Source organism: Dipodomys merriami, unplaced genomic scaffold (genome assembly GCF_024711535.1).
Source record: "Dipodomys merriami isolate MVZ:Mamm:240054 unplaced genomic scaffold, mDipMer1.0.p SCAF_50, whole genome shotgun sequence".
NCBI lineage: Eukaryota > Metazoa > Chordata > Mammalia > Rodentia > Heteromyidae > Dipodomys > Dipodomys merriami.
In genome coordinates this window covers 10095881-10119378 of record NW_027206069.1, presented here as the reverse complement: position 1 = coordinate 10119378, position 23498 = coordinate 10095881, and the positions used below count along the sequence as shown (strand labels likewise).

Here is a 23498-nt window from a genome sequence, read left to right as displayed (position 1 = left end):
GTAGCTCAGTGGTAGAACGCTTGCCTTGCATGCTCGAGGCCCTGGGTTCGATCCCTCAACACCACATAAGCAAAATGAAAAAAGCCGGAAGTGGCGCTGTGGCTCAAGTGGTAGAGCGCTAGCCTTGAGCTGAAGAGCTGAGGGACAGCGCCTAGGCCCAGAGTTCAGGCCCCAGGACCGGACCCAAAAAAAAAAAAAAAAAAAAGAATCTTTAGGAGATGGGGCTTAGCTGGAGGTAATAGGTAACTGGGGTATTTCCTTGAAGACTATACCTGGTCTTCTGTTCCCTTCCTCTCTCTGCTTCCTTTCTGCCATGAGTTAAGTAAACTCTACCACATGCTCCCATCACCATGATGTTCTGCCTCACCAAGGGCAGAATCGATAGAGCCAAGGACTATGACCTGAAGCATCTAAAACTATGAACCAAAAGGAAATAATACCTCCTTTCAAGCTGGTCTCTTGGGTGTCTGGTCACAGCTATGGAAAGCTAACTAACACAGAGAATACTTGTGCAGTGTAATTAAAAACATGTAAAACTTTGTCCATATATATGTCTACATGCACTATCCTGGAGGAAGCAGTCATGAGCCTTAAAGCGTTCAGAAGCACTGCTCAGAAGGCCTCTGCTTTTTGTCATTAAGGTGTTTAACTTGGACATGCTGTTCTCTCTGGGATCCTACTGACATCTCCTGAGCCTATTGTTTTCTATCATTCAAACGCTTATTAATGCTGCTTAAAATTATATCCATTACATACACCTCTAATTGTCCTGTCACACTTTGAGATCATACCAAACTTAGCATTTAAACTATTGTACTTAAGCTTTTAGGAAATTAATACCAAGGAAATTCTCTTAAGTGCTTCTTCCACTTAGCCTTTTAGCCAGCCAACTTCCAAGATTGTGCCCCTCTTTCCTTTGGTAAACACCTGCTGCACCCCAAATACTGGTGAGTTGTTCACCCCCCTATGTACTCCCTCCCCCAGGCTTCCCACCAGTCACTGATACTTGCTGCCCTGCAGGTTTATGCTTTTTACATGTTCTATTCTTATTATATACTGTAATTAAGTATTACATAAGCCACTGAAATGTGAATGCTGAAAGGATTAGATAACAAGCAAGTCACTTTTAAAAAGCAACTACTGAAAAATTAGGTGTGGGAGAAACAGGAGAAAGGTAGGGGAAAATTATGAAAATCTGCAAAGATTTTTGTACTCAGATTACTTTGAATGTATCTAGTTCTTAGTCCTTAAAGAATCTGAAAACTTGCTGGGCACTGGTGGCTCACGCCTGTAATCCTAGCTACTCAGGAGGCTGAGATCTGAGGATCACGGTTCAAAGCCAGCCCAGGCAGAAAAGTCCGTGAGACTCTTATCTCCAATTACCTACTAGAAAACCAGGAATGGTGCTATGGCTCAAGTGGTAGAGCACTCGCCTTGAGCTGAAGAGGGCAGGGATAGTGCCCAAGCCCAGAGTTCAAGCCCTAAGAACTACAAAAAAAAAAAAAAAAAAAAGAATCTGAAACTGTTCATTTTAAGACACAGATTACAAATGTGGTTTAAGTAAAATAAACCACTGAGTATACACTTAACTCTCAAAGTCTTATGCCCACAACATCTGATGATTGGCAAATTATGTATTATTTGTAAAATTTTATGGGAAGAAAAATGTTCTAAAATGTGCTCTTTGTAAAACCATTCTCACCTGAGCCATCATTCATAGATTCCCCACAAGCACGACTGTCTGTGTGGGTTTTTTTTGGGTCCGGTCGTAGGGCCTGAACTCTGGGCCTGGGTGCTGTCCCTCAGCTCTTCAGCTCAAGGCTAGTGCTCTACCACTTGAGCCACAGCGCCACTTCCGGCTTTTTTCTTTTTGCGTATGTGGTGCTGAGGAATCGAACCCAGGGCCTCTGGCATGCAAGGCAAGCGCTCTACCACTGAGCCACCTTCCCAGCCCAGCACGACTGTCTTGTAAGAGAGACTCAAGTCACTTTGTGCATTGCATCCTGCTCATCCTCCCACATAATCAGAACCTTATAAAATGAACCGGTCATTCATATCAGTATTTCCAGCTAAGCCTCCCAGCTTGCTCCCATCCTCTACCTTTACACGCCTTTTATGCTGTCAAAGAACTTGATACAAATATAACCCTTCTAATTCAAAACACTTCATTTCTCATTGTTATTATGATAAAGAACATTCTTAATATAACTAGATTTCTAAGTTAGCGAGCTTCTACCTATCTCCACTTTCCTATCATCTCAGTTATACTTTGATCCAATCACCTTATTTTAACCTCGCAGATTAGGACAAGTCTTCCTATTTCAGGCTCTCAGAACCTGATGAATTCATTTCTCTGTCATGGAAACAATCATAAATGTAATTCTGTATTTGTGTGATTGCTTCTTTGTCTAATATCCACTAGACTATGAATTTCTCAAAATCATGGCCCATTTCTGATTTTATTCACTTGTATTAGCAAGTGGAGCTCAAATTATGCTGACTGAATGGGAAAAAAAGAATATGCAAGTAAGCAAACAGGAAAACATCAGAAAAAGAAATACATAAAGCACTGCCAAATACCCTCCTTTAGTGGAAGAATCTAGCAACTCAGATTTTTTTAATATAAAGGCAGAGCTGGCCAACTCTGGACAATGGACTACCATGAAGCAATTTCTTTTAATTTTGATATTAAATCCAAGTCCTAGTTACATTCTCTGGTGAAAATGACCTCAAGAAACATAGTTGGCACCATTTAGAACAGGAAAGCAGCTTAACATAGCAGCATCTATATATAGTCACCACTTTGTGACCTCCCACAACTATGCAAAAACTAATTACAATGCCTGGCCACATCCATTTCTCACGTGCAATTTCACTTGTAGAAAGATCATCACTTCCCCACATATGATTTGTCCTGGATACTGGCTTCCCGCTCTGAAAATCAGTCCTCCTTCACATACCCACTTTTTCCACTACAGAACCTCATTGACTCTAGTACAGCGTTCCAGAAAAGGGATCAAGTAAGAAATATTCTATTAGATCTTTAAATTTCATTTGTCATGCCCCTCAAAATTGGTATCCTTACTGGACGGCTCTGTGCTTCCTAAATGTATACAGTAACATTGTGGAAGTACTTAGCAACACTCCAGTCAATCCACCACCACTGAAAAGGATTCTTATTTTTGGGGGGGGGGGATCGGGTCATGGGGCCTGAACTCTGGGCCTGGGCATTGTCCCTCAGCTCTTCAGCTCAAGGCTAGCACTCTACCACTTGAGCCACAGTGCCATTCCCGGCTTTTTTCTTTTTGCTTATGTGGTGCTGAGGAATCAAACCCAGGGCCTCATGCATGCAAGGCAAGCGCTCTACCACTGAGCCACCTTTCCAGCCCTGAAAAGGATTCTAAGAGAAGGAGCTTCACTTTGGAATACTGTAGCATAACCCACAACAAAAAGCAAAGACTATGAGTTCAACCATGAAACTGGCTGGCCACGATTTTGTATTTCTAAGATTCAAGAAAAACGTATGACTAGACCTCAATGGAAAAGAACCTTTATTCCCCATTACAAGTAATTTCCTTTTTTTAAATTAAAAAACCATTTTTATTGTGAAAATACTGTACACAAGTAATTTTCTAAACATAGCTTGTGTTAAGACAAATCAACAGACAGTTCTGCATTTGCACCGTACAGAAGTTCTACTCAGAAAGACATTAGTAAATTGAAATTTCATTGTCTGTGTGACACTTTTTAGGGACTATGTTTCTGAGTTCAAACCCCAGTCCTACTCCCCTCAAAAAATAAACAAAATCAAATACACTAAAAATGTTTCATAAAACTTATTTCCTAACTTGATAGCTGATGAAGGTTGTATTCTTGGTTCACTATATTTACAATTCTGCAAATAAAAGCTCAGGAAGAGATTAATATTTAAAAATTCCAATTCCAATCAAAAGAAAATCAGGAATAAAAATTACATTTTATCTTATAAATGCTTCTTTTTCTATATATAGGCATATATGTGTATGAATACATGAACGTAAACTAACTGCATGTGGGAGGGGCATTTATAGGCAATGAGGAAGAATTTGGTACTCCATGCATGGGTAGGTATCTTTTAGTAAGCTCCTGTGGTTTTCCCAGCTAGTTTCCTTTGTGTTTTAGACCTTTCATTTGGGCATGATTTCTTTGCCATTTTTGTTCTTTTCAAAAGCTGGACCAGAACGCTTTGGTTTTCTATTCACTTGAGACTAGAGAAACACCTCATGAATCCTAGGTATGCTATTTCTTAACTACTTGGACTTCAACAAAGTATTTCATGTGTTTGTGTCTAATTTTCTCATTATGGATAGTAACAATTTCCATATATGATTTGAAAGTTAAATAAGTTAATATATATTCTAGAACAGGGCCTGGCAGATAACAAATACTATATAAGTATTAGTGAAAAAATGTGTATCTTTGTGCCTACATACATGCAAAAAGATATATTCATAATTGTACCTATTTCTTGAAATGTATAATAGCCAAATACTTAAAAGACACAGTTATGGATTAATTTATATACCCCACCAAAAAAAACCCACAAATTATATAGGTCAAGTATTTTCTTTTTTGCTTAAGTTCTTAATAACCTCATAGTTAAATTTAGGGCTCAATTACAATGTCTCCTTTATTATAGATATCAGTAAGAACAATTTCATTTGAATTCAGCTTCCAGTCTCTTTTCTATGTAGTTATTCATTCATTTTTCTCTTTGAAAACTCCTTATATCTCTTTTTGAAAATGTATCATCTTCAAAACACACTAAATATTATATGGAAGTTTCTCAAAAAGCTAAAAGTAGCACTACCTTATTATCTAACAATAGTACTCTTGAGCATATATCCAAAGGAATGTAGGTCAGGATACACCAGACATTTACACACCATGTCCACTGAAGCACTATTCACAAGAGCCATGCAATGGAAGCAGCTTCAATGTCCTACAACTGGTGAATAAATAAAGATTATGTGGCATATATACACAATGGAGAATTCATCAGCAATAAAGAATGACATTAAAAATACATATGCAAGATTTTATATATATACATATACATGCACACATACATATATACACACACATACATACATTTGTATATAAAACATGACTAATTCTTGGAGTGGCACAGGTGATGGGGAGAAGAGAATGAGAGGGTGGATAATATAGAAAAACAATGTGTCTCTGTATGAAGATGGTATAAGAAACTAGTGAATAATAAAGGGATAAAGGAGATGTGAAGAGTGATAGAGGTGGAAAATTTGATTAAAGTATAATATATGCAAGTATGAGATACCTCAGTGAAATCCCTCTGTACAATTAATATATACTAAAAATTGAATGACAGGGATGTACAACAGGCTATGTTGGGCTAGAGAAGAGAAGGGGAATGGAGAGAGAATGAACATAGTTGAAGCACTTTATAGGCATATATGAAAATAGAAAATGGTTGAAATTGTCCTAAGAAGCAGGAGAGGAATAACCCATGTAGTTCATGAGGTATTTCTCTAGTCTCAAGTGAATAGAAAACCAAAGTGTTCTGGTCCAGCTTTTGAAAAGAATAAAAATGGCAAAGAAATCATGCCCAAATGAAAGGTCTAAAACACAAAGGAAACTAGCTGGGAAAACCACAGGAGCTTACTAAAAGAAAATTCCATGACGGGCTGGGAAGGTGGCTCAGTGGTAGAATGCTTGCCTTGCATGCATGAGGCCCTGGGTTCGATTCCTCAGCACCACATAAGCAGAAAAAGCCAGAAGTGGCGCTGTGGTTCAAATCGTAGAATGCTAGCCTTGAGCTGAAGAGCTGAGGGACAGCGCCCAGGCCTAGAGCTCAGGCCCCATGACTGGCAAAAAAAGACAAGAAAAGAAAATTCCACGAAAAACAAGGATTCCAGGAATGCTAGGAAACATATGCATAACTGATCGCTACATACATACATACATACATATATATATATCATGCTGCTTTGCCTACCTCAATAGTTGTTTTTTTATTTTTTGTCTGTTGTGTAGGGCCTGAACTCTGGGCCTAGGCACTGTCCCTCAGCTCTTCAGCTCAAGGCTAGTGCTCTACCACTTGAGCCATAGCGCCACTTCTGGCTTTTTCTGCTTCTGTGGTGCTAAGGAATTGAACCCAAGGCCTCATGCATGCAAGGCAAGCACTCTACCACTGAGCCACCTTCCCAGCCCCAATAGTTGTATCTTAACTAGTGTAGTTAAAATGGTGACTTGTAGTATTTGTTGTTATTAACTGGTAGGACCCCCACTTTCTAGTGGGTGCACCTATACCTCTGCTGCTGTGAGTGCTAATGGCCATAACTATCCTTTCTCTGGAGAAGGTAGATGGATGCCACTTAACCTAGGAGATTACATGCCACCAATCTCAACCTCACCTCAACTCAAGCAGCCTTCACTCTTGTCTAAAACTTTCCATGAGTTCAGGCTGAATCTAGAGTCCAGCTTAAACTCATGTTGTTTGGGCTCCATACCTGTCCATTCTGGCTCTCATTTTCTCATGCAGCAATTTCTGTTTCTGACTAACATGACCTCATACAGCATCAATAAGAAATAAAAACTATTCATAGTAGAGATACAATGTCAATCAACACTTTCATAGGAATCATCTTTTGTTTACCACAAACATCACATCTGTAGGAATTACATAAACACTGTGGGCTTATACTGAAACATAAGGCATAGTGGGTATACACAAATGCAAAATTATATATTTTTTGAATGACAATTTTGACAATTTAATGAACATATGATTTTAAACATGTTGTTTTAATGGGATACTCTCACAACAGTTAAAAGAATAAGATGATAAATGATGACTAAATCATGAGACTATTTAAAACAACCTTTTACCATGACTCAACTAAAGTTATTCCCTGTTATGTTACTACAAAGTGTCCTTCAGCTGCCTAATGCAATTTCCAGCACCCTCTAGTGGCAAATTACTCAAGAGAAATGAAATATATTTTCTTTGACAAATGAAATATGTTTCTAGAAAGTCTTCTGCAAGGGCTGGGAAGATGGCTAAGTGGTAGAGTGCTTGCCTTGCATGCATGAGGCCCTGGGTTCGATTCCACAGCACCACATAAGCAGGAAAAAAAAAGCCGGAAGTGGTGCTGTGGCTCAAGTTGTAGAGCGCTAACCTTGAGCTGAAGAGCTGAGGGATAGCGCCCAGGCCCAGAGTTCAGGCCCACAACTGGACCAAAAAAAAAAAAAAAAAAAGAAAGAAAGAAAGTCTTCTGCAAAAATACTTTTGTTTTTAAATGGGGCTATTCTGTGGGAGAAGATAATTTAGAGTCTGGGGTCTCTGGGTAAAGAAATGACAGCTACATTATGAAGGTGGTATTCACAGGTGAGGTGAGCAGCCCAAAGATAATGTCTATTTAGTAATCAGTATCTTCACCAAACAATTTCATAAGACTTGCTGCAGATTAGTTGGAGGAAAAAAAGAAAACATGTTTTAAAATAAAAATGAACTTCTCAAGAGGGCCCCAGGGACAGACAGTACTGCTCATTAGACAACTACTGTATGCAAAACATTCTGGATTCCTGCACTTGGCCAATATTCATTCCAAGGTTTCAGGCACTCAGCTTAGACCCTTAAGTTCAGATCTTTATCATTAAATTTGCAAGTTTATATGTAATACATCTTTTAAAACTACTCACTGTCGGGCGACAGTAGTTCATACCTGTAACCCTAGCTACGCAGGAGGCTGAGATCTGAGGATCGCAGTTCAAAGGCAGCGGGGCAGAAAAGTCCCCATAAAACTCTCATCTACAATTAACCACTCATAAACCTGAAGTGGAGCTGTGGCTCAAAATGGCAGAGCACTAGCCTTGAGCAAAAGAACTCAATGACAGTGCCCAAGCCCTGAGTTCAAGGCCTACAACTGAGAAAAACAAAACAAAATGCAAACTACTCACTATTCTATCCTCAGCACCCAGAACAGTACCTGCTTTTAAATCAGTACATCTGCATAAATGAATTGCAGACCATCAGGAATAAACTGAAGAATTTAAAATCAAAAAGTGTCTTTGCTGGGCAGTGGAGGCTCATACCTGTAATCCTAGCTACTTAGGAGGCTGAGACCTGGAGAACACCATTCAAATCCAGCTTGGGCAGGAAAATCAATGAGACTCTTTATCTCCAATAAAAAAGCCCAGAGGCGGAGCCTTGGCTCAAGTAGTAGAGCATTAGCCTTAAGCAGGCTCAAGAACAGCACCCAGGCCCTGAGTTCAAGCCTGCGGACCAGCACGTCACACACAATGTATCTTAATCAATGTGTCTTAATCAAATCAAAACTTCATAGATTACTTTGTCTTGATGTGGATAAGAGATTAACCAAGACTAGCTGTGAACAATATAGCCTAGGTAGAGAGTAGGCTATGTCAACTAAGCTTGTATAAGTACACCCTATAATGTTCACACAATGACAAAATCACCTAGCAATGTTTCCTAGTATGTAATCCTGCCATTAAGTGACAAGATTGTACTTGGACAGAAAGCAGAATGATCAAAAGGAAGGCTGCAGAGAAGATAGGAAAAGAAGTAAAGTAGAATCATTATTCCCACTACTAACCTATCATCACAAAATGAATTCTGAAAGACAAACCAAAGATACTTCCTGGACTTCGAAGTATCAATGGAAAGAATAATGCCAGAGACAAGAGAAGAAATGAAATACTCGTTAGGCCTATTATACCTCACCTAGGATTAGGTTATAGCAAGGGCAAAGGGCAACAGCACTGGAAAAAACACAAGAAAGATGATGCTAAGAGTTTACAATCTAGTCAACATGGAACATGCGAAAGAAAATTCAGAGAATATTTCAGTTTTTGTTCTCTACAAAGGGTTCTAAACAAAACGAATCCAGAGAACCAAGCAATTTGGGCAGGATCTAGATAGCTAGAAGAGGAGACGCACTGCAGATGGGAGAACAAGCTAAGGCAGGGCACAGGAGGGTGGGAAAGAACACATCACTGCAGGGGAGACAAGACAATAAACTGGACTAGAAAGTAGGCGGGATATCAGGGGAGCAAAGGAAAACAGACAGGAAAAGCTGAAAGACAAGCAAGAATTTGAACTTGAATAATTAACTGGAAAAAAAGCACTATATGTTCTTAAATAGGAGAACTGCATAATAATGTACTTATCTGAGGCTGCATATTATTTGTAACAGGATATAATATAAAAGAGAAGAGAAAGCTTACAAAAGAAAACTATTTAAGAAACCTTTTGCAATAATCTATCTATACATTTGGTAAAATGAGCAATGGCACTTAGAACAGAACGCCTCCATCCGCCTCCCACACACAAAAAAAAGGCGAAATCAAGAGTCAGTTTAACAGGAAGTCATAAAAGTTCATGAGACTAGAAATAAAGATACCAAAATACAGAAGAACCAAAAATTATTTCTGGCTTACGAGTGTGACCAACAAATTAGTGATAGACTAAAGGAAGTAAGGCAGGTGAAAGAGAAATCAAGCTGCTGAATAGAAGATTATGAATAGTACATGCATTTAAGTATGAGATTAAAAAATAGTAGATCTTTTATATTCAAATATCCCACAAACTCTATTTCAAAATATATACAAATTATCACAAATTTTCAGTTTCACTTCCAAAGAAAACCTCACATTACATATATAAGCTTTTCTAATACTGTAAGAAGTGCAGAAAAATTATCTTTAAAAGATAATGAAACTGGGCTGGGAAGGTGGCTCAGTGGTAGAGCACTTGCCTTGCATGCTCGAGGCCCTGGGTTCAATTCCTCAGCACCACATAAGCAAAAAGAAAAAAGCCGGAAGTGGTGCTGTGGCTCAAGTGGTAGAGCGCTAGCCTTGAGCTGAAGAGCTGAGGGACAGCACCCAGGCCCAGAGTTCAGGCCCCACGACCGGACCCAAAAAAAAAAAAAAAAAAAAAAAAAAAAAAAAAAAGATAATGAAACTAAGATTAGTGGAGAAATTTTTGAAAACTGAGATTTTATTATATTCAGTATAAAAAAGTTTGCACCTACTCTATTTAGTCATCAAAAGTTGGATTTTAAATTCAGAAACATCTACAATGACCTTTCTGAGCTATTCCATCTTCTCATGAGAACTGTACACTGTCAGTTGACAGACAAGAGCAGCATATGGTACTAGGAAGATGGCTCAGTGGTAGAGTGCTTGCCTCCCATGCATGAGGCCCTGGGGTGGATTCCTCAGCACCACATAAACAGAAAAAGCCAGAAGTGGCGCTGTGGTTCAATGGTAGAGCTCTAGCCTTGAGCTGAACACCTGAGGGACAGTGCCCAGGCCCAGAGTTCAAAGTCCCATGATGGACAAAAGAAAAAAAGAAGAAAAGAAAAGTAAATCCACAGCTCCCTAAAGAACTGTAAGAGCACAGGGAAGGGCATGAAGTGCAGATTCAACGTGAAAGGAAAACATTACACTGGCCCTGCCTCAAATGCCTGGGATCAGCACCCAAAGGGAAGGCAGGGGCTGGGGCAATCTGTTAAATGTATTGAGAGAATAAAACACAAGGTTTGGTTTCATAGATGTGATATTCCACTTTTCACATACGTAAAGGGGACTGTAATTTTCCTTCCTTACATAGTCCTTATAAGATCATGGTCCTGTACAAAAATCAAAGTTACACTCGCCTCATAAAAAAGACCTGGAGGAAATAATTCCCATTTTTCTACTCCCTGAAGTTTGTAAATGATTACAATTACAATAATTGTGGCAGAATTTGTTCTGTCCTCAGCCAGTGTCAGTGCTGAGCCAGAAACCTTATCTATCCCCTATACTGTGCGTGTATGTGTGTGTATGTTTGTGTGTATTGGTACCAGGGTTTCAATTTAGGGCTTTACACTTTTTTGTGCCAGTGCTAGGATTTGAACTCAGGACCTCACACTCTTGCTTGGCTTTGAACCACACCTACACTTCTAGCTTTATGCTGGTTAATTAGAGATAAAGAGTCTTTCAGGACTTCTCAGAAAAAAGCCAATGAAGAAATGTTCATCATCTCTGACGATAAAAAATGCAAATCAAAACATTAAGATTCCACCTCACTCTAGTTAGTTTCTAACAATAACACATGCTGACAGGAATGTGGCCAAAAGGGAAAATGCTACTACACTGTTGTTGGGAATTTAACTTGTTCAACCACTCTAAAAAGCAGTATGGAGGGTCCTCAAAAGACTAAACATAAAGCTTCCCTATGACCCAGCAATTCCACTCCAGTAGACCACAAACAAGGCCACACTAAAACTACCAGCATAACTACATTCACTGCAGCACTGTTTACCATAGCCAAGATATGGAATCAACCCAGATGTCTCTCAGTGCATGAATGGCTGAAGAATATGTAAAATACATACAAAATGCAATTCTATGCTCCCATCAGAATGATATTGTACCATTCATAAGGAAATGGAAATGTTACTCATTTCTGTTTGTCTTATTATTCATTTTTTTGTATTGTATGTAAGTTTATCTGTTCTGGGGAGGGTAAGTGGGGGACTGGGAGGGAAAAACTGGGAGAAAATGAAGGAAAATATGATACTGTTCTAAAAGAAATGTACTCATTACCTGACTTACGTAACTGCAACCACACTATGCATTATCTTTACAATAACAATAAAATTAACATTTTAAAAAGAAAAGAAAAATAGTCTCTCAGATTTGTCTGCCCTGGCTAGCTTCAAACTAAGATCCTCAGATCTCACCATCATAAGTAGATAGGACTATTACAGGTATGAGCTAGTGGCACCCTACTTAGAGCCTTACATTTTTGTTTGCCTTTTCCCTTACAGTCGGTAGATACTTTAACATTTGTGTAACACCTCTAGTCTAGTTTTCTTGCTGGTAATTGGAGAGGGAGTCTTGTGGACTTTTCTCCCTGGGCCAACTTAGGTCAGTGGTCCTCAGATCTCAGCTCCCTGAGTAGCTAAGATTACAGCTGGAAGACACCATCACTAGTCTCATTTGTCTTTCTGTTTTCTTTCTCTGCCAATCCTGGGACTTGAACTCAGGGCCTGGGTGCTATCCCTGAGCCTCTCTGTGTTCGAGGCTAGTACTTTACCACTTGAGCCACAGCACCACTTCTGGCTTTTTCTATGTGGCACTGAGGAATCGAATTCATGGCTTCATGAATGCTAGGCAAGCACTCTACTACTAAGCCACAATCCCAGCACCTCATTTGTCTTTTAATGATCAGTAGCTGAGTGGACTCTACACCTCTTGATGTTGTCATCCATATCAAGCATGAAAATGACCAACCTAAATGCAAGCTCATAATTCACTGATTTCCCAACTATAACCTCCATCTTTGGGAGCTTGGTTACTATTCTAGAGTCTTGCCCTCATTTTCTTTTTTGAATCTAAAGGTTTTCCCTATGTTTTCTAGCTGGTCCGTGCAATAAACAGACCTTATAAAAAATGTATATTATCTAGCCCTTCAGGGGTTTTATTGATAGGCTTTTTCTTGGATATCAAAGCTGTCACCTAATTAGATGGGGGAAAATATTTTGTTTCTACTTCTATACTAGGAATATATTGCCATATATAAAATAAACAGGTCAAGGAATAGAAACAGTCTAATGGTTCTTATCACATTAGAAAACTCTGAAACATACAAAGATGATGTAAACATTACAAATATTCACCTTAAAATATCCAAGGATCTTTACTACAGAAGTCCTGTCCTATATGGGATATACTTATTTATTCACCCAGTTGCTAAATAATAGGCTAGTATATGTAATTATTCTGGAAAAGTTATCTACTCAGAAAATTTATGTTCATTTAAAGTCCATTTTCCTAGTATGTTACTGAATTAGCAATAAATTCTGATGAAAAAAATATGCCAAGTATAGTGATTTCTTACAATTTTATGTGTCTTGGCAGCCATTTATGCCTTCTATGCAAAGAACCAGAAGCAACCCTAAGCTGGATTTACTGTGGGATACCAGAGAGAACGCAAAGTTTGGCTTCTCGGGTCAGCAAAATGGTAAGGCATGGGTCAAAGGCCACAAAATATGCGCCAATATAAGCAAGTTTTCTACTTGAGGACTCCTTGGTGGAAGGTTGGACAATTAGGCCTTGGCTGTGGACCAGACAAAAGAAACAATGTGTAAAGAACACAACATCAATACCACATCCTGCTCCCTATTTTCCCCAGTAGGTCATGGGTGCTAGTTTCTCTACATTTTCAAACAGCATGATGTTATAAATTCTCCAAATGAAATAGATTAAAATTTAAATTTATGCACGTGATATTTTTCTTGGATTTCTTCTTATCATACAAATTGTAAAACCAACTCTGTAGTAAAAAGAACAATAAGACCATTCTTACCTCACCAATGACTTAAAACTGTAATAAACAAAGAGGGAATTTACATAAACTTATGTACAAAATATGTAAATGTGTGCATAGTATCTTGTAACATATCTGACTGTGGAAAATGAGTGAGCTAGCCTGAATAAATCATTTAAGCAGGTTAACAAGAGCTATTAATAAATTTTAATTTGTAAAATTTAACCTAAGTGGCCAGGCATGGTGGCCATGCCTAAAGGAGGAGAGAGGGCAGGAGGGCTATAGCTAGAGGCCAGTTCAAACAAAAAGTTAGCAAGGCCGTATGACAACAAACAAGCCAAGCATCCTAGCTATGCAGCAGGTGAAGGAAGGAGGATCACAGTCTGAGGTTGTTCTGGGCAAAAGCACAAGACTCTATCTGAAAAACAAATTAAAGCTGAAAACAGCTGGGGGCCTGGCTTAAGCAGCAGAGTGCTTGCTTAGCAAATCCCTTGGTTCAAATCTTAGTAACACACATACACACACAAAAATTAGCACGAGCCATTTCACATACAGAAGAATGTATCATTAAAAATTATATAATAACAAATGTTAAAAGTAGGTGGAGAAATTGGAATCCTCACATAATGCAGGGAGGAATGTAAAATGGTGCAGCCACTTTTGAGAAAAAGTCTCATAGGTCTCACAAAGTTAAATACAGCCAGCAACCAATGGCTCATGCCTGTAATCCTAGCTACTCAGGAAATGGAGATCAGGATGATCATACATTGAGGCCTGAGCAAGAAGTTCATGAGACTGAGCTAAACTAATAGCTAGGCAAAATGGCATGTGCCTGTTATCCCAGCTATACAGGAGGGTAAGACTGGGAGAATTACAGTTATAAGCCAGATATAAAGTTCCTAAGACTCTAACAGAAAAAGTTGAGTGTGGCAGAGTACACCTGTCATCACAGCTACAGAGGGAAGTGTAAATAGGAGCACCATAGTCCAGACTGGCCCAGGCAAAAAGCAAGGCTCTATGTTGAAAATAACCAGAGCAAAAAAGACTGAAGATACGAGTAGAGTACCTGCCTAGCAAGCTTGATGAATCTTCAGTTCAAACCCCAGGAACATAAAAGGTAAAGGAGGAGGAAGAAATGGAAGAGGAAAGAAAAAGGGAGGAGAGTAAAAGGAGGAAAGATGGAGAAAAGAGAAGTTAAACATTTGAATTGCCAATTCACTCCTAGGAATATGCCCAAGAGTAATGAAAACATTATGTTCATGCAAAACATAGTGCTTATAACAGCATACAAGTTGAAGCAACTCTAAAGGTCATCAATGAATGGATAAACAAAATGTGGTATATCCACATAATGAATATTTAGCCATAAAAAGAGGAAAGTACTACTATAACTCCAATAAACCTGGAAACTAATGTAGTGTTTGCCACAGTCAGCAAATACTACATCTGTGTGATTCCACTTAGAGAATTGGCAACTATATAGATACAGAATGTAGACTAGTGGGGTGCTTTAGGGCTTAGAGGATGGTGAACTTCAGAAGTTATAGCTAAAGGGTTGTAGTGTCAATGACTGCATAACTTTGTAAATACACAGAAACCCTCAAACCATACACTTAAAATGGGTAAGCCACACAAAAGTGTGATTTATATTTCAATAAAGTTATTATCAAAAAGACAAAAAAAAGACAAACAAAACACAGTCTGTAAATAAGATAAAATTTGCCCTGGAAAGCTTCTCAAAGATGTCACAAACACAATTTTCAAGGGAACTGACACACCACAGGTCTGGACTCTTTGCCCTATGAGCAGATTCTGCCTTTGAAATCCGAAACAAAGGTAGGGATAAAGGACATTGCTCTGATATTATTTTAAAGCAATATTTCTTAGAGATAGGTTGGGGTGGAGCTAGTTTCCATTTTTAAAAAAGACACCTTTACAAATGACCCAAAAGTGAGAATGGACTGCAAATTCTCCAAGTTGGTAAGCACAATAAACTCTTTTGACATCAAAATGCCTACCTAACATGAATAATGGCAGGGCTTATTCACTAGTTGTTATGTAAGTTGGCACATTATATGCCCAACTACTCAAAGAGGCTATAAAGGATTTATATGACATAGCATTAAGCATGAAAGCTCATTACCTGAAGACAATTTACACATGAGGAGTTAAATATATGTGCGTACGGTTAGGCCAGTGGCTGAACATTTTCTCCTGCTGGAAAGTTTGACACTTAGAAGGGAGGGGCAGGTACCTTTCAAGGTACACCTGCAACCCACCCCCCCACCTACTATGGCCAGCTGAGAAATTTAAGTACAGTTGGAAAGAAAAATGTTGTGTTCCCTGAGGTCTTCACCTTCCTTCCACAGAAAGAGCCCTGGGGCTGATAAAGTTGGCAAGAGAAAAGTTCAGGGCCTCCTTTTCAAGTCTACTGAGAGAAGGAAAAGGAGTAAAGCTAGCTGTCACAGTTGTGATTGTAGAGCAACACATTCCAGGGTGTGAAGACAGGTACACACCTGTCAAGACCAACTACACAGCTGGCAGGGCCCAGAGCAAAATGAAAATGTATAGAACCTGGTTCCTGAATGTTTGTGGATCCTACAACAATCAGAGCATAGCATTACAGTACACATGGGGCTCTCTAAGTGTGGAGGGCTCACAACAGCCCTGGCTGGACAACCAGGAGCCAGTTTGGGCTCCTGAGCAGTAGAAACAGAGGTAGATAATTTTGAGGAAACAAGACTTTTCTGAAAATCAGAAAATCAAGGTCACCTAATGCACACAGAGACCATGAGTGGTACCATGTTGGTTATGTAGCCCAGAGATTTTTTATATACATACTATATTGACATTTATTCACATAATTATTTATGTTATGAAAATGGCACAGTGTACAAGCTCTTCTGTGAAACTTGTCCCTTGCTGGAGAACCTTTTAAAATGTTCATAAAGATAGCTCGTTTAAATTTTAATTTATAGATAATAGAACATATATAAATCCAAGTTCCATGTTTCCAAATGCTTAGTTGGGGTTTCTAAAGAGCCCTGAGCTTAGTACAAATGATGAGAATTAAATAGTAGCAGCATTAAGTGAGGAATGAATGAGTCAATAAAAAATATAAAGCAGGGCTGGGAAAGTGGCTCAGTGGTAGAGCACTCGCCTTGCATGCATGAGGCCCTGGGTTTGATTCCTCAGCATCACATAAGCCCATGACCAGACCCAAAAAAAAGTGTGTGTGTGTATGTGAGAGAGAGAGAGAGAGAGAGAGAGAGAGAGAGAGAGAGAGAGAGAGAGAGAGAGAGAGAGAGAGAGAGAGAGAGAGTATAGCACTTAAAGGAGTACTTGGCATGTAACAAGCTCCTATAAATATTAATAATTTTTTTAATATGTAATCCTTTTTTTTGGGGGGTCTGGTTGTGGGGCCTGAACTCTGGGCCTGGGCGCTGTTCCTCAGCTCTTCAGCTCAAGGCTAGCACTCTACCACGTGAGCCACAGCGCCACTTCCGGCTTTTTTCTTTTTGCTTATGTGGTGCTGAGGAATCGAACCCAGGGCCTCATGCATGCAAGGCAAGTGCTCTACCACTGAGCCACCTTCCCAGCCCTGTAATACTTTTTTAAATGACTGTGTCCTATGTGAAGATGTACTAATACGCATCAGAGTGGGATTTATTTTTGAGACAAGGCCTCATTTTGTAGCCCATACTAACCTCAAACTCACAATCTTTCTGCCTTAGCCTCCTGAGTGCTGAGACTTCAGGGGGTGCCATCATGTACATACAACAAGAGGGTTTTTTTGGGGGGGGTCTGGTTGTGGAGCTTCAACTCTGGGCCTGGGCGCTGTCCCTCAGCTAACAAGAGGTTTGTTGTTTTTTTTTTGACATGTTTGCCTTTGTATTTCTTCTGTTCATGTTCTTGGATAGTTTTCCTATTGGATTCCTCATGGTTCTAATTTTTTTTTATTGACTGTTGAACTGAGGTTATCAGTCCTGAGTCTTAGGAGTAACAGTTCTTGTTTTGACTTACCTCCTGTTCCTAGGACCTTCAGGAGTTCAAAATTTTCAATCCCCACCTTCTCTGCATGTCCTGTCAAGTTAGCTAGAGAAAGAAAGAGAAAAAGTGTAAGAAATAATAAAGGGCATCATCAACAGAAGGGGTCTGTAGGGTTTCTGAGATACCAGCAAAGTTTGATTTCTTTAACTGAACATATACATGGTCATTGCTTGTTCAATGGTAACACAAGACCAATTCTTGTTCAATGGTATAGCTATGTCATATGAAATTTTAAGTTTTACATTATAATAATTTTTTAGAACTTAGTAGCTAGATATCATTCAAATTTAATATTCATATTATATTTATTAGGCAAAGTAAGTAATTACACAGATGGGAGCAAACCAATAGGAGGCTTGATCATATTCAAGAGTAGGAGAATTATTTTAATTATATTAACAAGAAAGCATATAAAAGTGGATAGTAGGGCTAGGGGTATAGCTTAGTGGTAAACCATGTCCTTATTAATAAGCTGGGTCTCCAATACTAGAAGGGGGAAAAGCAAATAATAAATATGCTATATAGAATAGTAAGCAATGAAAATCATTTAAGCATGTGGTTTAGATGCCTAGAACACATTTCTATGCCATTATTTTGTCACAAAGATTAAAGTCTTTGAGCAAGAATATCTAAAAATAAACTTCATCTCTCTTAATTAAATTGTTAACCTAAGAACAAGAGCCCAAATTTAACCAACAATACTAACATTTATTAGAATAAGACAAATATTTACACATATTGTTTGACTCCTCCCCCACCAAAACGTGAAATAAACATCACCTATTACAGAAAAATCTTCTGCCTTTCTGAGTCATTTACATGCCTCAATAAAGTCCAAAACAGGTTGAACAAAAGAAGTGGAACTACTTCTCCTGCCTAGGACCAAAACACCCCAAACAGGCCTGTTTTGAGATGAAGGTAAGAGTTGTCCGTTGTCTTTCTTAGTATTCAAAAGGAGATGGTACTTTATTGTGGTTGTATAAGGACAAAAGGTAGGTAGTTTGTAAGAATGGAGTCTTCACGATGGGCTACTGACTTAGAGACAGGAGAGAACACACTTGCTTACACTCTCTGCTTTCTGCAGTAAGAAATACAATGACATGCATCTGCAAACTAGCAACAGGTCCTCACCAGAGACTAGAGCTGCCAGCACATGATCTTGGATTCCTAGCCTCCAGAACTATGACAAATGTTAGTTGTTCGCACCACTTAGTCTATAGTATTCTTGTCAAAGAAGCCTGAACTAAGAAAACTGGTGTTCACTCAATAGTTTGGTCTTCTTCCTAATCATCTAGGTCTCATGCTGAACATGTTGTCCACATGATAATGATTAGATGGGACTGGGACAGAAGTAGAGACCCCAGTTAGGTTGTAAACCACACTGTATGCACCAATGCAGCTTCTACAGAGTTTTATACTGAAGTGTTGGGTGTACACATCACTGATTCTCCAGTAGCTACTATTCTTTATACGGACCCCTCTTATCTCCTAGGAGAGGCCCATCAGAGCGGAGTATCAGCACTTCTGAGTTGCTATCAGCATGATAGCAACAAACCTCACATGCTGTTTTAACAGCATAATAGCACCAAACCTCACATGCCTCTAAATCCTAAAAGAATTAACTCCTTCTCACAGAAACAGCTTTAATAAAAACACTTCCACAAACACAAAAAATAAGGAATATCAACAAACTTTAAAAAACTTAAAGTTCATTGGAAGAAGAAACATACATGTTATAATCTGACCTGTTGAACTGAAACCCATTTGTAAAACTACTTAAAGATAATAATCATAAGAAACTTAAACTGGAGTGAGTCAGCTGACACTCAGCAGTGTGATCATATCAGTGTAGCTGGCATCTATTCTAATGGGCATACCAGATGAGTATGAGTAGAAAACTGGACTAAAACTTAAGATCTTTTCAATGTCTACTTTAAGCTTATCTTTGTTATTAATAACATCAGTCTTATCAAAAGTTTTACAGTTGATATTTTGTTTACACTAATGCATTACTAAACTTAAAAAAAAAAAAGATGGCCAGGTGCCAGTGGCTCACACCTGTAATCCTAGCTACTGAAGAGGCTGAGATCTGAGGGTTGTGGTTCAAAGCCAGCCTGAGCAGGAAAGTCTGTGAGGCTCTTATCTCCAAGAAATTAACAACAACAACAAAATGGTAATGGGAGCTATGGCTCAAGTGATCAAGTGCCAGCCTTGAGCAAAAGAAGCTCAGGGGCAGCACCAAGATCCTGAGTTGAAGCCCCAGGATGGGAGAAAGAAAAGGAGGAGAGGGAGAGGGAGAGGGAGAGGGAGAGGGAGAGGGAGAGGGAGAGGGAGAGGGAGAGGGAGAGGGAGAGGGAGAGGGAGAGGGAGAGGGAGAGGGAGAGGGAGAGGGAGAGGGAGAGGGAGAGGGAGAGGGAGAGGGAGAGGGAGAGGGAGAGGGAGAGGGAGAGGGAGAGGGAGAGGGAGAGGGAGAGGGAGAGGGAGAGGGAGAGGGAGAGGGAGAGGGAGAGGGAGAGGGAGAGGGAGAGGGAGAGGGAGAGGGAGAGAGGGAGAGGGAGAGGGAGAGGGAGAGGGAGAGGGAGAGGGAGAGGGAGAGGAGGGAGAGGGAGAGGAGGGAGAGGGAGAGGGAGAGGGAGGAGAGGGAGAGGGAGGAGAGGGAGAGGGGGGAGAGGGAGAGGGGGGAGAGGGAGAGGGAGAGGGAGAGCGGGGAGAGGGAGAGGGAGGAGAGGGAGAGGGGGGAGAGGGAGAGGGGGGAGAGGGAGAGGGAGAGGGAGAGCGGGGAGAGGGAGAGGGAGAGGGAGAGGGAGGGAAGGGGAGGGGAGAGGAGAGGAGAGGAGAGGAGAAGAGGAAGGAGAGAAAGAAAGAAAGAAAGGGAGAGAGGGAGGGAAGGAGGGAGGGAGGAAGGAAGGAAGGAAGGGAGGGAGGGAGGGAGGGAGGGAGGGAGGGAGGGAGGGAAGGTGTTTCATGCACGAATGCCTTGCACCTGTAATCTTAGCTACTAAGGAATCTGAGACCTGAAAATCACTGTTTGAAGGCATCCCAGGCAGAAATGTCCTTGAGACTCTATCTTCCATTCACTAACCAGAGAAAATAAAAAGGCTGAACTGGAAAGTGTATCTTTAATGGTATAGCGCCAGTTAAATCTAAACTCCAGTAACAAATACAATAATTGGTTCCTTGCACTATGACTGAATAACCTCACCTGTTCCTATACTTAATATATACTAATATGTAGTATATACACTAAAATGTAGTATGGCAGAATATGGCTGATGTAATTTTTCAAAATTTCATTATGGTATAAGCCATGTAAAATTTAACATGTTAATTATCTGAAGTGTACAACATTGTTATTAAATGTATTCATAAAGTTATACAACCATCATCAGCATGCATCTACGTAACTTTCTACCCTGAAGAACTGAAACTCAACCATTAAACAGTAACTTCCTATTCTCCCTTGGCCCAAACCCTGACAACAAATGTTCTACTTTCTGTCTCTATAATTTTGGTTACTGTAAGTGAAATCATACAACACAGTAGCTGGTTTATTTTATTTAGCATAAGTTTCTTTTATACTGAAGCATGTGTCAAAACTGTCTCCCTTTTCAAAGGTGAATAATATTCCATTGTTTATAGATACTACACTTTGCTTATTATTCATCTTGTCAGACACTTGAGTTGCTTCCACATTTTCACTATTATGAATAATGCTATGATAATTATGGTTACATAAATATTTCTTCAAGACCTTGCTCTCAATTCTTACAGGAACTGAAATGTTATGGTAAATGGAATTACTGGATCAAAGAGAAATTCTGATTTTAACTTTTTTAAGAACTATCTTTCACAGAGGCATTATATACTGTCTTATATTGCTACCAACATTGCCTAGGAGCTTCCTGTGTCTATATCCTCACCAACAGCTGATTATGTATTTTTGTATCCTGATAGATATGAGGAAGCAACTGGCACTTGAGATTTTTGGTAGAGGAAAATATATATATTTAATACAATCTTGTGACAAACACGAAGCAAAACTGAATGAGAAGCATTTTTCTCTTCCTGTTCTACTGTAAATATTTCTTGCAAGAACTGGGTACCACATTTTACATTTATTAATTTTATCCTTTCATAGACAGCAATTCACCATTTTTCTTTCAGCTCCTTACCAATATCCAATCCTCCAACGTAGTATAGTTTTGTTTTGTTTTGATTTTTATTATTTTGGTCAGTCGTGGGGCTTGAACTCTGGGCCTAGGCGCTATCCCTGAGCCCTTCAGCTCAAGGCAGCCCTCTACCACTTGAGCCCCAGCTCCATCCGGTTTTCTGGTGGCTAATTGCAGGTAAGAGTCCCACAGACTTTCCTGCCCGGGCTGGCTTTGAACCGCAATCCTCAGATCTCAGCCTCCTGAGTAGCTATCAGGGTTTACAGGCATGAGCCATTGGCGTCCCATCATGATATAGTTTTTATTTTTATTTATTTTTTTAATCAGTCGTGGGGCTTGCACTCTGGGACTGGGCGCTGTCCCTCAGCTCTTCAGTTCAAGGCTAGCACTTTTGCACTTGAGCCACTACATCACTTACAGCTTTTTCTGCTTATGTGGCACTGAGAAATCGAACCCAGGGCCTCATGCATGCAAGGCAAGGACTCTACCACTGATCCACCTTCCAAGCCCATGATATAGTTTTTAAAACAAGACATTTAAGCTAAAAGAATAATTGCTTTTTCCCCAAATTTCAATAACTTTATGGTTTTTTCCTCCGGTATAAAATAATCCAGGTTAACTGTTTAACAAAAAGATGATATTATGGAATAAAATATCCCTTGAAAATTCTCCCATCATCCTACAATAACTATTCTTAATTTTTGGTATATTCTTCTTGGTACATTTTAGCCATAAAGTTATAAGATAGATAGCCTCCCCTCGCCCCCGCTCTGGTGTTATTGTGTAGCCCAGGCAGGCTGCCCTCAAACTTATGATCCTCCTGCCTTTACCTTCCAAGTGCTGGAATTACTTGTGTGCACTACCTTAACCAGTTATAAAAGGTTTCCTAACTTTCTAGACAATTCCATCATCAAACACAATTTTAAGACATGTCATATGTCATTTTTTAAAGTTGTGAGATGTTTAACTTGAAACCTCCATTCTTAAGGAAGAAAACAATAACAATACATTTTTTTTCGGTTGCCATAATTTCTGCTAAGCTGCACTAATGTAATTCACAGAATATATGCTGAAATTATTTCATTAGAAAGCTCAGAAATTATTTCATTAAAGCTCAGAAAAGGCTTATTGAAAAACTTATTTATAGGGTGGGGGGGTGGGAGATGGAAGGGATGGGAAGGGGAAACAAAGGAGGCAACAATGCTTGAAAAGAAATGTACTCATTACCTTGCCCATGTAATTGTAACCCCTCTGTATGGTATTTTCACAATAAAAAAAAGAAAAAATTATTTATAATAGAAGTAAAAGTATAAATAATAATGATTTGAAGACATTTCAAGTACATTTTTCAGTTTATGACTAACTTACCTACATTTTATTTAATAAAAATTAACTATTAAATTTGCACAAATATGTGAGAATGTATCATTTTGCATTTTTTTTATTGTCAAGGTGATGTACAGAAAGGTTACAGTTACATAAGTAAGGTAGTAAGTACATTTCTTGTCAAACTTGTTACCCCTTCCCTCATTTTTCTCCCACTCTCCCTCCCTCCCCAATCCCTTCTCCCTATACCCCTCCTCCCCAGTTGGATAATTATTTCCAACAGAGAATATAATTTAACAAACAGGCTTTTGGAGCCTCTAGACATGAATATCATCATGTGAAACTAGTCAGAAAGGCTTTCTGAGAAAGATTTGTGCATTCATTTTATTTTTTTTTTAAATCACAAATACCTACAAAAGACCTTTAAGCCCTAGGACAGGTACTAAGTCTTTACCTAACAAAGTATAGGATTTATATTACCAAAAGGGCAAGGATATCTAGGCATGGTAGAAAATGCCTATAATCTCAGATATCACAGAGGCAGAAAGAGGAAAAACAAAAATTCCAGGACATCCTGGCAACTTAGTGAGAACCTGTTT

General features: G+C 39.3%; 1 protein-coding gene across 1 annotated transcript in view; it reads right to left on the bottom strand.

Annotated features, from left to right (window-relative positions):
* LOC138810517 (ribosomal protein S6 kinase alpha-5-like) overlaps positions 1-23498 on the bottom strand; it is a 153126-nt gene that overhangs the window by 93092 nt on the left and 36536 nt on the right. The window contains exon 2 of the mRNA XM_069997740.1: positions 17378-17449. Within this exon, the coding sequence (XP_069853841.1) occupies positions 17378-17449 (72 nt within the window). The remainder of the gene's footprint in view (positions 1-17377; positions 17450-23498) is intronic.